Source organism: Balaenoptera acutorostrata, chromosome 6 (genome assembly GCF_949987535.1).
Source record: "Balaenoptera acutorostrata chromosome 6, mBalAcu1.1, whole genome shotgun sequence".
Taxonomy (NCBI): Eukaryota; Metazoa; Chordata; class Mammalia; order Artiodactyla; family Balaenopteridae; genus Balaenoptera; species Balaenoptera acutorostrata.
In genome coordinates this window covers 68,794,566-68,813,791 of record NC_080069.1, presented here as the reverse complement: position 1 = coordinate 68,813,791, position 19,226 = coordinate 68,794,566, and the positions used below count along the sequence as shown (strand labels likewise).

General features: G+C 37.5%; 1 protein-coding gene across 4 annotated transcripts in view; it reads right to left on the bottom strand.

The window, feature by feature from the left end:
• Nucleotides 1-7,970: 7,970 nt before the first annotated feature.
• KIAA2026 (KIAA2026 ortholog) overlaps nucleotides 7,971-19,226 on the bottom strand; it is a 106,302-nt gene continuing 95,046 nt past the window's right edge. For all 4 annotated transcript variants that reach the window (XM_057548701.1, XM_007182189.2, XM_007182190.3 and 1 more), the window contains 2 exons: nucleotides 13,403-13,593; nucleotides 7,971-12,281 (listed from right to left, as the gene is read on the bottom strand). In XM_057548701.1, coding sequence (XP_057404684.1) covers nucleotides 8,638-12,281; nucleotides 13,403-13,593 — 3,835 coding nt within the window. In that variant the 3' untranslated portion in view covers nucleotides 7,971-8,637. The remainder of the gene's footprint in view (nucleotides 12,282-13,402; nucleotides 13,594-19,226) is intronic.

Here is a 19,226-nt window from a genome sequence, read left to right as displayed (position 1 = left end):
ACTTGCCCTCGTTATTAAAGAGGGAGATTAGCAAGAATCAGAGAAAATCTTTTGACATAATTAGAAGGCTTGCAAGAGAAAGAAATGACTTGCTCACTCTGTGACTCACTGTTGTTTAATGCCAAGTCAGTAAACCACCTAAAATCACCTTGTGCCATTGGAAACGCCAGTGTGGCATAACTGCATCATTTTCACCAAAAGACAAGATTGCACAGAGGAGAAAAACACTGAATAAAGAGATATTACACACATTGAAAAAAAATGTCATTCCACAAAATATTAAAAGACCCCCCTACCCTTCCTGATTCTATCCAGTCTTGCCACTTAAAATAAGCCCTCTCCCTCCCATTTTCAAACAAATAAATTCTGAAAAACAGAACTTCATTAGGATTTGGCCAGCTTCTGTCCTCATGACAGGGCCCTGTCTGACCCTCAATCCTCCACTTCTTTTTTTTTTTTTTTTTTTTTTTTTTTTTTAATTTTATAGCTACTTTATTTATTTATTTATTTATTTTTGGCTGTGTTGGGTCCCCAGTTCGTGCGAGGGCTTTCTCTGGTTACGGCAAGCGGGGGCCACCCCTCATCGCGGTGCGGGGACCGCTCTTCATCGCGGTGCGCGGGCCTCCCACCATCGCGGCCCCTCCCGCTGCAGGGCACAGGCTCCAGACGCGCAGGCTCAGCAGCTGTGGCTCACGGGCCCAGCTGCTCCGCGGCATGTGGGATCCTCCCAGACCAGGGCTCGAACCCGTGTCCCCTGCATTAGCAGGCAGACTCTCAACCACTGCGCCACCAGGGAAGCCCCTCCACTTCTTATAGAAGAACCTGTGCCCCCCCCCCCCCATGACCAACCACAGCTGCTTATTTATTTATTATTGTGTGTCATTGATGGTAGTGGTTGGGGTCTGAACCACCCCTGCCACCTCCACCCTGCTATAACCAATCCTCCTGTAAATAATAAAAGTGTTAGTGGGAATGTAAAAAAAAATTTTTTGACAAAAGAATAAAGTTGGATCCCTACCTCACACCATTACAAAAATTAGCTCAAAAAAAATCATAGAGCTAAGTATAGGAGTTAAGACTACTCCTTAGTTAAGATTTCTCCTTGTTTCTCTTAGGAGAAAACAAAAGAGTAAATCTTTGCAACGTTAGATTTGGTAATGGTTTCTTAGTTATGATGCAAAACCACAAGTATGTTGGTAAATTGGAATTCATCAAAATTAAAAGCACTGTGCTTCAAATGAAGGACAAATCAAGAAGGAGAAGACACACAGCACTGGGAGAAAATATCTGCAAATGATATAACTGATAAGGGAATTGTATGTGGTATATATAAGTAACTCTTACAACTCAACAATAAAAAGAAAACCCAATTAAAAAGTGAGCACATTTACCTCATTACTTATTTCTATATGTATTGAAAATTATGAGTTCACACTGATAACTCCAATTTTAAATCAACTACAAAGGGTTCATTCTAACTTTTTTCATTCTAACCTCTTTTCATATTTTTAAATCCATTTCTCCCCACAGTGAGAAAATGGCTTCTGTTAATCTCAGATTACCAATTTACTGCATGAATCACCTTTGTATGTAAGCATTTTACCATCTATCTGTCATGCCATCCCACCCCCCTCAACAGATGCCCCCCAGTCCTTGCTCAGACCTTGAAGTCTTGCTGTGGACCACCACCAGCTCCCTAACTGGAACACACCTTACCCTGCTCAGGTGTCAATACCCTGTGCTCAAGCTTCTAACTATGGCTGCCTCCCCCTGACATAGACCTGCTATGGTACACCCCGTTCAAACATCCAGATATTGGCCTCATGTGGCCAATAAATAAATAAAGTTAGGAGAGAGAAAAGGTATTCTTAAAAAAAAAACCCAAAAAACAAAAAAAGTGTGATGCAAATTTGCAGAAAATCAAAATCAATCGAGGAGAGAATTTACTGCATATAAATTGAGAAGAAATGTCCCAAAGTGCACAAAAATATTAGTCATATACATCAGAAGCATGACCCCTAGAAGGGATGGCCTTGAGAAAGAGTTGGAAAGAAGCACTTCCTTTTATCAAAGGTGGATTGTCTCCCATGAGAAAAAAGCTCAAAAAAGTTGTTCGGCAGCTTGGCTGAGTGCAAGTTCACTGAGCTAAGAAAATAAAATAATCAAAACAGACAAAAATTGGCTGAAGCAGTTTAAATTCCAGCTTTTCCCAAGTTGCCCCCACTGTTCCACATGCAGCCCTGGTCAGAGGTGGGAGAGTATCAGGAGACTCCCTGAATCATCAGGTCCCAAAGGAAGGGGGAGGTTTTAGCTGTGAGGGCTCAGGCATGAACATCACCTGCAGGTCTGATTCAGGTTTACAGCAGCCAGCTCCTAAACATCCATAGCAGGACATCTGACTGTGTTTTCTCTCTAAAAATAATTTAAATAAATCTCTTTTCAGATTAACTGCTTTTACTTAATTGATGCTACATTTGCTCAAATTGAAGTTTGATAGAATCATAATTCCTAAGATAGTGTTTTGCAAATCTAGATGGTTATAATAAAATTTTTATGGATATTAGACCATTAGACTCTAGAATTAGATCCATATATGTATTGTATTTAGGTTGAACTAAATGGTCCACTATTTTTAACCCATAATTGAATTTTTATATGATCAGGGAGAGATATTTAAATCAATAAAGACCATTTATATAGGCTATGAACTGTCAGAAGAAATCTGTAAAAAAAAAAACTACTTATCTCAATAAATTTTGATTTAAAAACTGATATAAAACAAGAACCCCACCGAATGTAAATTGATACAGCCACTGTGGAGAACAGTATGGAGGTTCCTTAAAAAACTAAAAATAGAATTACCATATGATCCAGCAATCCCACTACTGGGCATACATCCAGAGAAAACCATAATTCAAAAAGACACATGCACCCCAATGTTCATTGCAGCACTATTTACAATAGTCATGGAAGCCACCTAAATGCCCATTGACAGACGAATGGATAAAGAAGATGTGGTACATATATACAATGGAATATTAGCCATAAAAAGGAACGAAATTGGGTCATTTGTAGAGACGTGGATGGACCTAGAGACTGTCATACAGAGTGAAGTAAGTCAGAAAGAGAAAAACAAATATCATATATTAACGCATATATGTGGAACCTAGAAAAATGGTACAGATGAACCAGTTTGCAGGGCAGAAATAGAGACACAGATGTAGAGAACAAACGTATGGACATCAAGGGGGGAAAGTGGGGTGGGATGAATTAGGAGATTGGGATTGACATGTATACACTAATATGTATAAAATGGATGACTAATAAGAAACTGCTGTACAAAAACATAAAGTAAAATTAAAAAAAAACCTGATACTTCTTCAGAAGTTTGTATTTTCATATGGTTTTCCACCGATATGCTCATAGTGGATGAACCAACAGAATGTTCCAACATTCCAGGTGCTAAAAGATTGCTATGAGAACCATCTTTCCCCTTTGCAGTTGCAAATAAATTCTTTTTTTAAAAAACAAAACAAAACAAAACCCCAAACAAGAACCCCACCAAAAACAAAACCCCAAACAAAATCGAACAAAACACCACCCCCAAATGAAACTATTAGTATTTTCATTAGTTTAGCACTAAACTCATAGATTAATTTAGGGGAGATAACACTTTGTTCATGATATTTTGTTGCTTAAATGTTTCTAAATTTTATAGTCAAACAGCTTTCCCTTAAAAAAAAACCCCTTTCTCTACCCTTTTCAATTTAAATAGTGTGCATCTTTTTTGCCCCCGTCACCTCTCTGTTGCTACCATTACTGCCAGGTGACAGGTCTTCACATCACCTGCTCAACTCACCGAGTAATCAACTGGCCTCCCTGTCTCTAGTCAGGTGAATGATAGCAGCTACTATTTATTAACATTTACTATGTGGCAGGCATTATCTTATCTAATTCTCATAGCAATCCTGAATGGTAATCCTGGGTGGTACTTTAATAATCTTCACCTTACATGTGAATGTCATTTTTGCTTCCAAAGCTTCAGTAGCTTCCCAGTTACTTTCAGCATATTTTTCAGCCCTCTATCACCCAACACAACCTACTTTTTAATCATTCCCCATTAGTCCTCTTAACCCATAATATTCTATTCAAACCCAGTTGCTCTGTTCCTTATATGTTCCTTGTGCTTCTTTTTTAAAAAATTGAGGTACAATTGACATATAACCACAGTAAGTTAACATTCACCACACACAGTTACAATTTTTTCTTGTGATGAGAACTTTTAAGATCTACTCTCTTAGCAACTTTCAAATATACAATAGAGTACTGTTAACTTCCTTGTGATATTGTGAGACTGAGTCTCTGCAGGCTTGGTTCTAAACATACTTTGTCCCGTCACAAACGCCACCTTGTATTTGAATCCTCTGGCACCTCCCTACTATAGTTCTTTATTCCTCTGACATTTACTTTTAGCTTGTCATATTCTTTGATTTTTGTGTGGAGGACCGGGATGGGATCTTACTTATCTATGCTGTTCCTACATCTTTTGTACTATATGGTTCTCAATAAACGTGTAGAATGAATTTACACAACTCTTTGATTTGATGTTGATTAATTATGCTTTGAGTTTATGTTGATAACTACATTAAGAATATTAAAGATTACATACATAAGAACACACAGTTTTGGTTCTGTAGAACCAAAAAACTGTAGATTTTTTTCACAGTTTGTCTCCAGGTTAAACTATAAGAACCTGAACCATGCCATGCCCTGCAGCTTTCTTGTTAATAAACAAGCAAGCATCAAGCACCATGGTGTGCATAGTAAGTGCTTTTTGAACAAATGAAGAAAAATACCTGGGGCAGATGACAGCATTATAGTGACAATGAGGCTTCGGGTTCAGGTGTTGGCAATACAACCTCTGGAATGAACTTAAGGTGAGTTATGTATCATCTCTATGTTGCAGTACAGTATAACTTTGAATAACTCAACTCCCCATCAAATTTCTTAGATCACTTTCAGATCCTGCCATCTTCTCAAGCTTTTAATATTATTTCTAAATTCATTCTAAGTCAATGATATACTAGACCAAACATTTTCATTTATCTTAGTGTATATTATAGTCATCACTGCTTTGATCATAAAACTATTGATGTCAATTACTTATTAAATATATCAATAAAATTGGAATCTTGGAATGAAAGGAGGAATCTAAACAGCCACTTAGTATATATATATATATATATATATATATATATAGTCACAAAGGAAAGTTTTTTTGGTAGGAAAAATCATAGGGAATGAGAGAAAAGAGCTAACACATGAGAAGGAGGTATGTTATTTCAGCATGTTTTATCTTAGCATTTAAAATGATATTGAATACTGACATCCAAATGGCCTACTAATTCTATACTAAGGGTAGAAACACACCCTTCCAGGACCATGAAGTCTTTCAGGTAGCATTGTGGTGACTTTTCTTCCTTTACATGAATGCTTTAATAGATGACCTTTAAGAATACTTAATAACACTGAACACAAAGAACTGAGGAATCTGACTTTGTACTCTTTGGCCAAGATCCCAGAAATCCACATGACCTACCAAACTGGAGGCAAAGGAAAAAGAATTTGACTTTTTGATTATATAAATCCATTAATTTAGTCAAATTTCTAGTAAAAATGGGGCATTATTTTTTTAAAAGTAAACTAGACCTTAAATAATATAAGAAGCTAACTAGATTCCTCACTCATTCAACAAATACATATTGAATATCTACTATGTGCCAGTTGCTGGGGTGACAATGATGAAGATGACTGACAAGGTCTCTCTCTTTTAAAAAATGACAGGCATTAAATACTTGCATACAGATAATTTTATTACAGTTGTGAAGGAGTACTATGCATTTCTCACACTATGACCTCAATCTCTGAGTGACTGCAATACCATGATGCTGGCTGGGGTAAGGAGAGGGAGTTACATAATATGTAATGAGAAGCTGAAATGAAACATTAAGTTAAAGGGAACATCTGGGAAGACCTTGAGGTCTTGAACTTTCTAGGAACTAAAAGGAAACTAGAGTACGGAAAGCAAGGGGGAGAGTCAATTGAAATGAAGCTGGAGAGGTAAGCAGGAACAGACTGAAGAGCCGTTTAGGCTCTAAAAGCCTAAAAGGGGAGCAGGGACTTGAAGGTTCACCAGATCACACAGAGCTTTGAAAGTCATATTAGGATTTTGATTTAGAAGTCAGAAAAGAATTAGTGGTTAATAAGTGAGGGGCCTTCACTGGGAATCAAGTGCATCATAAGTAATTCGGTAAATTCGTTTCTGGAAGTGGTGTAGAGAATTCTTTTCAGACAAAAGATGAACAGTTTTAGGCTGTTTTGTTTTAAAAAGTTGAGTAGGTAAACACATTCATTTATTGTGCACCGTGTATGTACAATGCAATGTACTTCAAACATCACCCACTTCCCCCTGAAATCCAAGGTTTCTAAACTGACAAGGAAAGGGGGAAGGTGACTACAGAGTGAAGCATAGACATGATCAGCAAAGGTACTGTCTTAGAGTATAAATATAGGCTTTGAGAGCCTTTAGCAACTTTCCAGGAATACCCTCACTGCTCTCTTCAACTAATAAATTTTAATGTAGTTTCAAAAGAACTCTTTAGGCCTACTCTTCAACCCTAGACTACAACTCCATGTGATCAGGTTTAATAATATCATTATAAATGGAATGTGGATGAGTTTACAATCAGTATCCCAAATAAGATAATGGATATAAACATCAAATAAGTATAAAATCTACCTTTTATTTAAAATGAGGCAAATTTTGAAATACCATAAAGTTGAACCCCAAGAATAAGCTGATCCATATAAACATTGCTTTACAATGGAATTTAAGTAACTGCTCTGTAATTGAAAAATACACACAAAAAGAGAGTACTTATAAATAATTGAAAGTGTTCACATTCATTTGTCATTCTAAACAAACAAAATTCATGTTTTTAAATATCATTTTGGAAAATCAGTCAACTATGAACCAACCCCTCAATGTAAAAATAAATGTATCGGGGGAAACTAGGTGAAGGGTACCCCAAACCTCTCTGTACTATCATTGCAACTTCCTGTAAATCTAAAATTATTTAAAAATAAAAAGTTAGGGCTTCCCTGGTGGCGCAGTGGTTGAGAATCTGCCTGCCAATAATGCAGGGGACACGGGTTCGAGCCCTGGTCTGGGAAGATCCCACATGCCGCGGAGCGGCTGGGCCCGTGAGCCACAATTACTGAGCCTGCGCGTCTGGAGCCTGTGCCCCGCAACGGGAGGGGCCGCGATAGTGAAAGGCCCGCGCACCGCGATGAAGAGCGGTCCCCGCACGGCGATGAAGAGTGGCCCCCACTTGCCACAACTAGAGAAAGCCCTAGCACAGAAACGAAGACCCAACATAGCAATCAATCAATCAATCAATTAATCAATAAAAAATAAATCTAAAAAAAAAAAAAAATAAAAAATAAAAATAAAAAGTTAAAAAAACATATTTGGGATGTATAAACACAGACCAAACACACTGGCCTTTAAGATTACTTATTTTGATCAATGTAGAACCTGGTGGTGGATTAAGAGAAAAAAGTTAAAACACTGAAATCCAGAGCGAAATTTTAAAGCAGAAGCAATGTAAAGTTATGCAGAAATGATTTTAAGCATTAGGTTCAAATACTGGCTATACCACCAACTAGCTGAGTGACCTAGGGCACATCATTTAAGCTCTCAAAGAGTACTGTGAAAGTCAAATGAGATATGTGGAAGTAAAGTTTGTAAATTCTAAAGCCTTGTACAAATGCTATTATTAATTCAAATTTCCTAGCCTAAATTCCTTTTTGTAAAGATCTGTCCTCATATTATATCATGTAGTCTTTCAATGGAACAAGAACGCACTTTAAAAATGGTATTCAAAAAAAAAAATGGTATTCAAACAAGGAAATACAGCAACTCAGTTTATTACATGCAGATTCTTCTGCATTGATGCTAACAGTTCACTGGTCCAAAATTACTAAAATACTTAAAAAACTATACATTATGTAAACAAAACATAAATAAGACAGCATAGTTCTTTGTACATATAGTTTAGTACAGGTTGTTAAGGATTTAGGAATATGTACAATTTTACACAATGGACTGCATTTTCACAATGCATAAATATATATATATACATTTTCTTACAGAAATAAAAATAAGATTCCACTAAAGACACAGAATACCATACTGTAGAGCCACGCTGCAACAGTCCAAATTCAAGAAGAAACATGTCAATGCAAGTGTGCAAAAGCCTAGCTTACTCCAAACTAGTCAAATTTGACTTTGTTCAATTCATGTTATATAGGCAGGTAAGTCCTGACTGTCTATTTTAAACAAATAACCTTTGAAAACATACTCATACCAATGAGTGAAATGGAACAGATTTTTCCCTCCCCAAGAAAAACAAAGCCTTGCTGCAAGCTAATGAAAAGATACATCAAAACACACATACACACACACACACACACAAACTATGTATAATATGTTTTCAACAGTATAATAAAGTTAAAATTTTTATGGGAGTCAAAACAATGCCCCATTATTTAAAAACTGGCTCGTTTAGTCTAAATTCAAGATGCAGCTGTGTCAGGCTTCTCTAAGCCAGATGACTGAAAAGCAGGGAAGACAGAGGCAGGATTTCGACTGGCAGATACAACAATTTGAGAGAGTGATGAAGAGAGTGAAGAAACCTTAGATGCTGGAGTATTTATGGTATTCAAAATGGCTCCTTCTGGGCTGACCAACAATTTTTTGACTGATGTATCCAAATGAAATACTGAAGTGCTACTTGGCAGTGAAGGATTACTAGAGCAAATGGCAGAAACCAAAGATGTCTTAGCCGAAAGAGCAGCTGGAGGAGACTTAATTACTGAAGTCAATGACACTGTTGGTGCAGGTGGTGGTACAGAAACTTCAGCAGCTGGGTTTATGATCTGTGGTGCTGCATGTACTGTGGGTAGAGAACTTGCATTCCCAAGAGAGTTTACAATTTTTGTAGAGCTTCTTAGAGAATGTTTCACAGGTTGCCCACTTAAAGAATTATTTGATGCTAGCGTGATCTTCTGGGCCAGGTTATCTACCGGTGTAGGCTGAATGCCTTGGCCACTGTTAAGAACTAAGGGAGGTCCGTATTTTGCATTAGTGGATATAAGGAGAACATGGCTGCCCGCTCCAAGACCTTGTGGTGGAACAATAAAGCGGGTTCCGTTAATCATGATTTGTGTGCCAGGTGCCAAAGGCGTACTGGTATTGATGACTATTTTTTGCTGAATACAAGGCTCACTGAACTGGCCCCCTGCCACACTAGTTACATTTGATGGTGCTGCACCAGTGTGAACGGCAGTGCCAGCTGGAGCAGAACTGTAACTGGGGGTTGATTTTACGAAAGCAGGGGACAGTTGCTGGTTTGGCAGAGAAGCAAAATTGGAAATGTTAATTATTTTACCTGGATTCGGTGAAGAGGATGGAAATTCAGTTTGAGGTTTATTTGTGTTTATACTTGTTGGCACTGGAGTTGAAACCCCTGGTGACTGAAACTGGACGGAAGTCCGAGATTGTCTTTTAGAAAGAGATACAGAACGTGTGGCTCCTGGTACTGTTGCGGCCTGTGGCACTGTGTTGATTATTTTAGGGGATACAGTCACAGATGCAGGCAAGGCAACAGTAACAGGGATTTGCAAAGCTGATGTTAGACATTTAGGAGACACTGTTGGTTGTGTATTTGAAATCAGAACAGATGATGCAAGATGTCCTGTTTTCACAGTTGATATAGCCACAGTGTTTCCGAGATTTGACGTGCAAAGTCTATTTGACAAAATAGGCATAATTCTTGAAGAGGTATCATTTCCACTGACTAAAACAGGAGGTCGTGTCCCAACTGAGGCAGAGGTTGAGGTCACTGAAAGAGAACCCAAAGATACATTTGCTCCTGTTACTGAAAACATGTTTACTGTTCTTGAAGCAGAAACCACTGATTCATTAACAGGAGTAATATTTTGACTCACAAAATTTGAGCTTACTGGAATTGAATTACCACTTGTTGACAGTGGCAAAACATAGCCCTTGGTACTTTTTTCTTCTCCTTTTGGGGTTACATTTTGCAATAGGTTAATTGATGGTATAGCTGGCACACTGCCTGAAGTATTTACAATTGCTTGGCCTATGTTTAGCCCAATTTTCACATCTTTTATCTGAGACACAGTTGGTGACGAATTTATTTTTATTGGTGCTCCCACTGTAGATGGAATTAGTACTATCTGGGGCTGCTCTGGAGCCTTAACATATGTTTTACTCAAGGGAGGAGGAAGAGTTTGTTTTAATGGTTCTGCCACAATAGTTGGGGTTGAAGTGCCACTGGGAATTGCAGCATTAATAAAAACTAATTTCTGGGCAGAAACACCTGTAGATGTTGGTGCAGGTGCCACATTAATTGCAGTTCCACTGCCAGAAGAAAGAATAGATGGAGCTGACACCAGCATAAGTTTCTGAACTGGAGTCCCACTGACCATATCTTCATTTGTTGCTGCTGTTGCTTCTGATCTTGTAACAGGGTAACTTTTTGTGACATAATCTACTTGTTGCTGTTTAGCTGGTGTATGAATAACATTTGCATTGGTTTGTCCAAAATTTCCTGTTGATATGCTAATTACGCTTACTGAACTATTTGCTGTTGATGGTAGGAGAGTGCTAGAAGAAACAGAAGACTTTAAGGGAGAGGTGGGCATGTGTGAAGCTTTATCTATCATGTGCCCCAAATTACTACTGCAGGAAGGTTGGCTTAATGTAAATTTAAGATTTTTCCCCGTGGATGGATTAAAGCCAGCTGGAATGGAAACAGAAGTAGGTGCTTGGCCAAAAGGCGGGAGACTAGATGTAGCAGTTGTTCCAGCTACTGGTGAAAAAGCAGAGGATGATGAAGTTGTTGATTTTGGCACTAGAAATGCCTGAAGCTGAGGAGCAAAAGTAAAAACTGAACTTGAAGATAAACTATTGGATGAATTTTGATCTGGATTGGTCTGTACTTTTACAACTCCAGTGTTCCCACCTCGTGTCCTAACAAGAATTGACTGTGAATCTCTTATGCATACAGTTTTCAGTTCTTGCTTTGCTTCAGAAGAATCAGCAGTTTGTTGTGCAAAACAGTTGAGGGAACTACCTGGATTTGTAGATTCATTTAGTGTTGTTGCTGATAACTGAGGCTGAACTGTTGAGGAAATGGTGGGTGAAGCAATGGGCTGGGGGAATGCAGCTGCTGAAACTGCATTCTTGACTTTTCCTGCCTCACTCTGGCTAGTCTTAACTGGTGGTGTTAATAAATTACTTATGGAGGTTACAGGTGTCGAAGGCTGTGGTCTAGCATTACTCACATTTGACAAAGGTATAACTGTCTTGTTGAAAGCTGCATTAGGTAGTTGGGTAGAAACAGTTCCTGTTGGGTTGACAAGAACTGATGCTAAAGAAGAGTTTACATTTGCTGTCTGTGGGAAAGATGAACCATGTTGTTCTGTACCTTTTTGTTGAAGTGGTGGTATTTCTTTTGCAACTGCTTTCCCTTCCTTGTGCTGAATTACAAAATTCTTAGGCAGAATGAGAACCTGCTGCATGATTTTTTCTCCTGTTTTAGGATCCAGCATATGTTGCATCTGAATCTTTACAGAGCTGTTATGAAGATCTATGGGCAACCACTGGCCACAGGGCATTTTGTATACCATCTGTAAAGGACCTTTTGTACTGGTGTGGCAGGTCAATGCTGGCTTTATGGGGCTTGCTTCTGGAGGAGATATAACTGGCTTTTCCACAGCAGGAGCATTTCTACCTGTGGAAGGGGGCAGTTGATTTGTTAAGGTCACTTTGTTCCCAATATTCTTTGCAAGCAAGGCCTGAATAGGTTTGGTCCCTTTCTGGAGAGTAGACACTGGTGTTGAATCCAATGAGGCAAATGACTCTGCAAACAGTGGCTCCGTATGCTTTGATTCATTCAAACAGTCAATTTGCATATCACCTTCTACAGTCTCAACTGTTGTCTCATTTGTGCTTAACTTTGCTTTCTTCCTTGGGGAAAGCTCTTTTGTGCTATCATCCAGATAATTAGTTTGTTTGGACTGTCGTTTAAGTGTTTTAGGCAGTGTCTTAGGTACATCTTTAGAAGGCAATTCTTTTTTCAGCAACTTGCTTCTGGCCATAGGTAAATCTATTTCTGACAATTTCATATCATCTGAAAATTATAAAACAAGCATTTTGTTTATATAAAACAGCAAAATAGCAATGGTAAGACCAATTATAAAAAAGAAAGTCAATCTTTGAACAAGCAATTTATTAAGAAACCTGTAGGGCGATTCAAAAGTCTCAGTACCACTGATGGAAATTAAGGTAAGGTGACCTTTGACAGGGTAATCCTGACATTGTAACCATTCCCAAGAACAACATATTATTAATAAGGAAATTATTTTTGATCAAATTCTGCTGCCAATACAAGTGTAAAAGGAAAGTTTACATCTTTTAAAGAGATACTCAAGACAGCAATAGGGCTCAGAATTTAGATTTGGAAAGGAATCTAGTTCTCTCCTTCTAGATAGGGAAACCTTCATATCAAAGAGAGATGGTTCTCCATATTTTCTATTTTTAGAGAGAGACTCTACGGAATAAAAAATGTCCAGATTTTTCTGGTGTTTAATTATTCCTATAGTAAAAAATTTATATTCATATCTGATCAAACTGGGTTGATGAGAAGTTACTCTTTTTCAATTCACCAGACATGGAAAACAATAGGTTAATACATTTCTAACCACAAATGTTTATACCTCTTAGATAACTAAAGAAAGTTATTTAACTAGATTTATAGAATAAAATAATCTGATAAGTTGAAATGAATTACAGATCATCTTATCCAGCCTCCTTATAAGAATGAGGTGTCCACTCTGGTCTTATTAGGCCATCAACCTTGATCATTCCTCATAAAAAAAAAAAAAATCTTCACAATTATTAGGGACTTGACAAGTTCCATTTAAAGCAAACATCAGAAATAGTGCTTCAAAAATAATAATAATAAAAAGAAAACGCTAAACCTATTTCAAAGGGACTGCATATCAATGATGTGTGGTCTGTAATGAGCAATAACAAGCCTACAGTTTGGAGTTGGGCACTGACTCCAGAAACTCCTAGAACAGTAATAATGACTCCAAAGAACCTTTAATAAGACATTAGTACACCTTCAAACATAACAGATTTCCCCAATCAATGAACTTCATTAACCAGATTATCCTTTATCTCCACAAAAGATACTAAAATTTCTCTTTGTGCTTTTAGTGTTGATTTAAAGAAAGTGTGAATGCCTACCTGAATCAAAATGGTCCTTCTCCAGGATATCTAGAGGTTCTGTGGTGTCTATAGACTTGCTACTGAGTTCTACTTTTGGAGATTCTTTTCCAGGATCTCCTTCACCTTCTTCAGCAGTCCACGGTTCTCCAGTAAATTTATTGTGATCAGGCTGTCTTCTGAAATCATCATAGTCTTTCTTTAGGCGACTCCTGAAGAAAAATATTCGACACAACAAACAATACGTACGTATTGAACTCTTGGAAGCTAAAGTAACTTCTAACATTTTAAGCTATATTTTAGTATTTTCAATTAAGTCACTAAACCTATGTTTTAACCAAGTGTGTCTAAGATGCCAATGACTATTGTTCAAGAAGACAAAACACAGGGTGTAGGCATAAGAAACTTAAAAAATTATATCTGCAATTTCAGAATAAAGTGTTCGAACATACACCTATTTGTCTTTCTAAAGGCTGCTGTTAGACCTATTAAATGTGAAAAAGGTAATTTTTTTTCTAGCTGCACTGATAGAAATAGATTTGAGATAGTCTTAAAATTGCTGATTATAATATAGTTTAAAAGGTCATTTAAAAGAGTTAATCAGAAAGTTCTAAGAAACAGTGTGTATTATTTTTGACTATTATACAAAGAGTAACAAACAAAAACAATCCATCATTTAATCCTGAGAGCAATCATATCTAAACCTTTGGGTCTCACTAGAAATTATTTTTTTAAATTAAGCATAGGGAAACAAAGCTGAAAAGTGATCTTTCAGAGATCCTTTTCACATAAAAACATAATACCTATGTTTCTATAACACTAAGAGAGATAGAAACATTTCCAAATGATTACATGATATTTTAGAGATCCTTTATTATTCATTTGTTTTCAACTGAGTTTCTCTATTTTACTTTTACCCTTTGTTTATTTTTGTTTGTTTAAAAAAAATCTGAACATACATTCTCCAATTTACTTTTTTTTTTTTTTTTTTATGGTTTTTATTCTTCAATTTGTTAATATGGTGTATCACATTGATTGATTTGCGTATATTGAAGAATCCTTGCATCCCTGGGATAAATGCCACTTGATCGTGGTGTATGATCCTTTTAATGTGTTGTTGGATTCTGTTTGCTAGTATTTTGTTGAGGATTTTTGCATCTGTATTCATCAGTGATATTGGTCTGTAATTTTCTTTTTTTGTAGTGTCTTTGTCTGGTTTTGGTATCAGGGTGATGGTGGCCTCATAGAATGAGTTTGGGAGTGTTCCTTCCTCTGCAATTTTTTGGAAGAGTTTGAGAAGGATAGGTCTTAGCTCTTCTCTAAATGTTTGATAGAATTCACCTGTGAAGCCATCTGGTCCTGGACTTTTGTTTGTTGGAAGATTTTTAATCACAGTTTCAATTTCATTACTTGTGATTGGTCTGTTCATATTTTCTGTTTCTTCCTGGTTCAGTCTTGGAAGGTTACGCCTTTCTAAAAATGTGTCCATTTCTTCCAGGTTGTCCATTTTATTGGCATAAAGTTGCTTGTAGTAGTCTCTTAGGATGCTTTGTATTTCTGCGGTGTCTGTTGTAACTTCTCCTTTTTCATTTCGGATTCTATTGATTTGAGTCCTCTCCCTCTTTTTCTTGATGAGTCTGGCTAATGGCTTATCAATTTTGTTTATCTTCTCAAAGAACCAACTTTTAGTTTTATTGATCTTTGCTATTGTTTTCTTTGTCTCTATGTCATTTATTTCTGCTCTGATCTTTATGATTTCTTTCCTTCTGCTAACTTTGGGTTTTGTTTGTTCTTCTTTCTCTAGTTTCTTTAGGTGTAAGGTTAGATTGTTTACTTGAGATTTTTCTTGTTTCTTGAGATAGGCTTGTATAGCGGTAAACTTCCCTCTTAGAACTGCTTTTGCTGCATCCCATAGGTTTTGGGTCGTCGTGTTTTCATTGTCATTTGTCTCTAGGTATTTTTTGATTGCCTCTCTGATTTCTTCAGTGATCTCTTGGTTATTTAGTAACGTATTGTTTAGCCTCCATGTGTTTGTCTGTTTTACGTTTTTTTCCCTGTAATTCATTTCTAATCTCATAGCGTTGTGGTCCGAAAAGATGCTTGATATGATTTCAATTTTCTTAAATTTACTGAGGCTTGATTTGTGACCCAAGATGTGATCTATCCTGGAGAATGTTCCGTGCGCACTTGAGAAGAACGTGTAATCTGCTGTTTTTGGATGGAATGTCCTATATATATCAATTAACTCTAACTGGTCTGTTGTGTCATTTAAAGCTTCTGTTTCCTTATTCATTTTCATTTTGGATGATCTGTCCTTTGGTGTAAGTGAGGTGTTAAAGCCCCCCACTATTATTGTGTTACTGTCGATTTCCTCTTTTATAGCTGTTAGCAGTTGCCTTATGTATTGAGGTGCTCCTATGTTGGGTGCATATATATTTATAATCGTTATATCTTCTTCTTGGATTGATCCCTTGATCATTATGTAGTGTCCTTCCTTGTCTCTTGCAACATTCTTTATTTTCAAGTCTATTTTATCTGATATGAGTATAGCTACTCCAGCTTTCTTTTGATTTCCATTTGCATGGAATATCTTTTTCCATCCCCTCACTTTCAGTCTGTATGTGTCCCTAGGTCTAAAGTGGGTCTCTTGTAGACAGCATATATATGGGTCTTGTTTTTGTATCCATTCAGCCAGTCTATGTCTTTTGGTTGGGGCATTTAATCCATTCACGTTTAAGGTAATTATCGATATGTATGTTCCTATGACCATTTTCTTAATTGTTTTGGGTTTGTTTTTGTAGGTCCTTTTCTTCTCTTGTGTTTCCCACTTAGAGAAGTTCCTTTAGCATTTGTTGTAGAGCTGGTTTGGTGGTGCTGGATTCTCGTAGCTTTTGCTTGTCTGTAAAGCTTTTGATTTCTCCATCAAATCTAAATGAGATCCTTGCCGGGTAGAGTAATCTTGGTTGTAGGTTCTTCCCTTTCATCACTTGAAGTATATCATGCCACTCCCTTCTGGCTTGTAGAGTTTCTGCTGAGAAATCAGCTGTTAACCTTATGGGAGTTCCCTTGTATGTTACTTGTCGTTTTTCCCTTGCTGCTTTCAATAATTTTTCTTTGTCTTTAATTTTTGCCACTTTGATTACTATGTGTCTCGGTGTGTTTCTCCTTGGGTTGATCCTGTATGGGACTCTCTGCGCTTCCTGGACTTGGGTGGCTATTTCCTTTCCCATGTTAGGGAAGTTTTCGACTATCATCTCTTCAAATATTTTCTCTGGTCCTTTCTCTCTCTCTTCTCCTTCTGGGACCCCTATAATGCGACTGGTGTTGCGTTTAATGTTGTCCCAGAGGTCTCTTAGGCTGTCTTCATTTCTTTTCATTCTTTTTTCTTTATTCTGCTCCGCAGCAGTGAACTCCACCATTCTGTCTTCCAGGTCACTTATCCGTTCTTCTGCCTCAGTTTTTCTGCTATTGATTCCTTCTAGTGTAGTTTTCATTTCAGTTATTGTATTGGTCATCTCTGTTTGTTCTTTAATTCTTCTAGGTCTTTGTTAATCATTTCTTGCATCTTCTCAATCTTTGCCTCCATTCTTATTCCGAGGTCCTGGATCATCTTCACTATCATTATTCTGAATTCTTTTTCTGGAAGGTTGCCTATCTCCACTTCATTTAGTTGTTTTTCTGGGGTTTTTTCTTGTTCCTTCATCTGGTACATAGCCCTCTGCCTTTTCATCTTGTCTATCTTTCTGTAACTGTGGTTTTTGGTCCACAGGCTGCAGGATTGTAGTTTTTCTTGCTTCTGCTGTCTGCCCTCTGGTGGTTGAGGCTATCTAAGAGGCTTGATGGGAGGCTCTCTCCAATTTACTTTTGCCACAAATTCCTATCTGTTTGGGACTTCCCTGGCGGTCCAGTGGTTAGGACTTCGCCTTCCAATGCAGGGGGAGTGTGTTCGATCCCTGGTCAGGGAGCTAGGATCCCACATGCCTTGCAGTCAAAAAGCCAAAACATAAAACAGAAGCAATGTTGTAACAAATTCAATAAAGACTTTGAAAATGGTCCACATCAAAAAAAAAAAATTCCTATGTGTGCATATTGGAGTTTAAATCTCACCTCTGTCACTTAACAGTTGTAAGACTTTGGGCAAGTTCCTTAAACTTTCTAAGCATCAGTTTACTTATTTGTACAATGAGGATAATAATAGCACTTACTTCATAGTTTGTGTGGCACATAAATATTCAATAAATGTTAGTTAATAATTACTCTCAATTTATTTATCTTTCAATTATTGCTTAAGGGTTTTACAGAGCAGATGAGGGCTGTAAGATACTAGAGTGGGTTACCAAAGGATAACTGTAAAATTAATTTCATTTTAGAAATATCTATATGGGGGTAGTATAATGTTCCTCCCTTCTCAGTCTTCTCACCTCAGCTAATGACTTTGCTCCTTATTTCAGGGAAAATGGAAGCAATCAGACAAGAACTCTCATATGCTCACACCTCGTCTGCAACTTAAGACCTTCATCTGTACTCATATTCTCCATCTTCCTACCTAAGCTAACCCTTCCAACTTATGCATCTTCTCTCACCTAGTCAAGAATCTCACTCAACCAAACGTCCCTTCCATTGTCTGAGTTCATTTTTGCCTCTCTATTCAATCATTTCTACCAGTATACAAACATGTTATTTCTCCCATTAATAAAAACAAATGATCCAACTTGACTCCAACTTGTCCTTCCAGGTACTGCCCTATTTCTCTGCTCTACTTTTATAGAAAAACTCCAATTCCTCACCCCTAATTCTCTTGAACAGACTCCTTAGACTTTTACCCACATCTGTATCAACACAGCTCATCAATGATATTGCCAAATTTAACAATGAATTCTCATCCTCATCTTCCTCAATCCATCATGAGCAGCCTCCTTTTTAAAACATCTTCTTTACCTGGTTTCTAAGACACCACTCTTGGTTATGCTCCTACCTTGCTGAATACTCCTTCTCAGTCAATTCTGCTGAGTCCTACCATCTCCATCACCTCTAACTGTTGGAATGTCCCAGGGTTCAGTCTCTCTTATCTATGCTCATATACTAGGTGATTTCTACCATCTCACAGCTTAAATATAATCTATATCCTGACAACCCCCAAATGTATACCTCCAGCCTGGCTTACTCCCTTTAACTGGGACTCATATGCTAAACTGCCTACTCAGTAACTCCAATTAGACATCTGAAAGGCATATCAAACTTAACATGTTGAAATCCAAACTCCTGAATCCACCCCCTCCCCAAAACTACTTCTTTGTTTCCCCTATCTCAGCTAATGGCAATTGCATTATTCCAGTTGTTTAGATAAAAAATATTAGGCACCATCTTTTTCTCCTCATTTTTTCTGACACTCCATATGCAAGCCTTAAGGAAATTCTACCAGTCTTACTTTCAAGATCTATCCAGAATCCAAGCACTCCTTGCCGTCTGCATTGCTACTATCATGGTCCAAGCCACTGTCATTTTTTGCCTGGACTACTACTATAGTGTAACTGACTTCCCTGCCTTTATCGTCATCCCACACTACACTATCTCAACAGAACAGGCAGAGCGAGTGCTTTAAAACATACGTCAGATCATGTACTTCCGCTGTTTAAAGCTCTTCAATGGCTTCTCATCTCAGAGTAAAAGCCAAAATCCTTAAACACGTACATGATCCGGCTACCTTTCCCTATACTTCTCTGACTCTTGACTCTTACCACTTTCCTCCTCACTCACTCAGCTCTGGTTATTCTTGCCCCTTTGCATTTCCTATAAATGTCAATCATGCTTTTAACCTTAGGGCTTCTACATCTTCTTTTCCCTT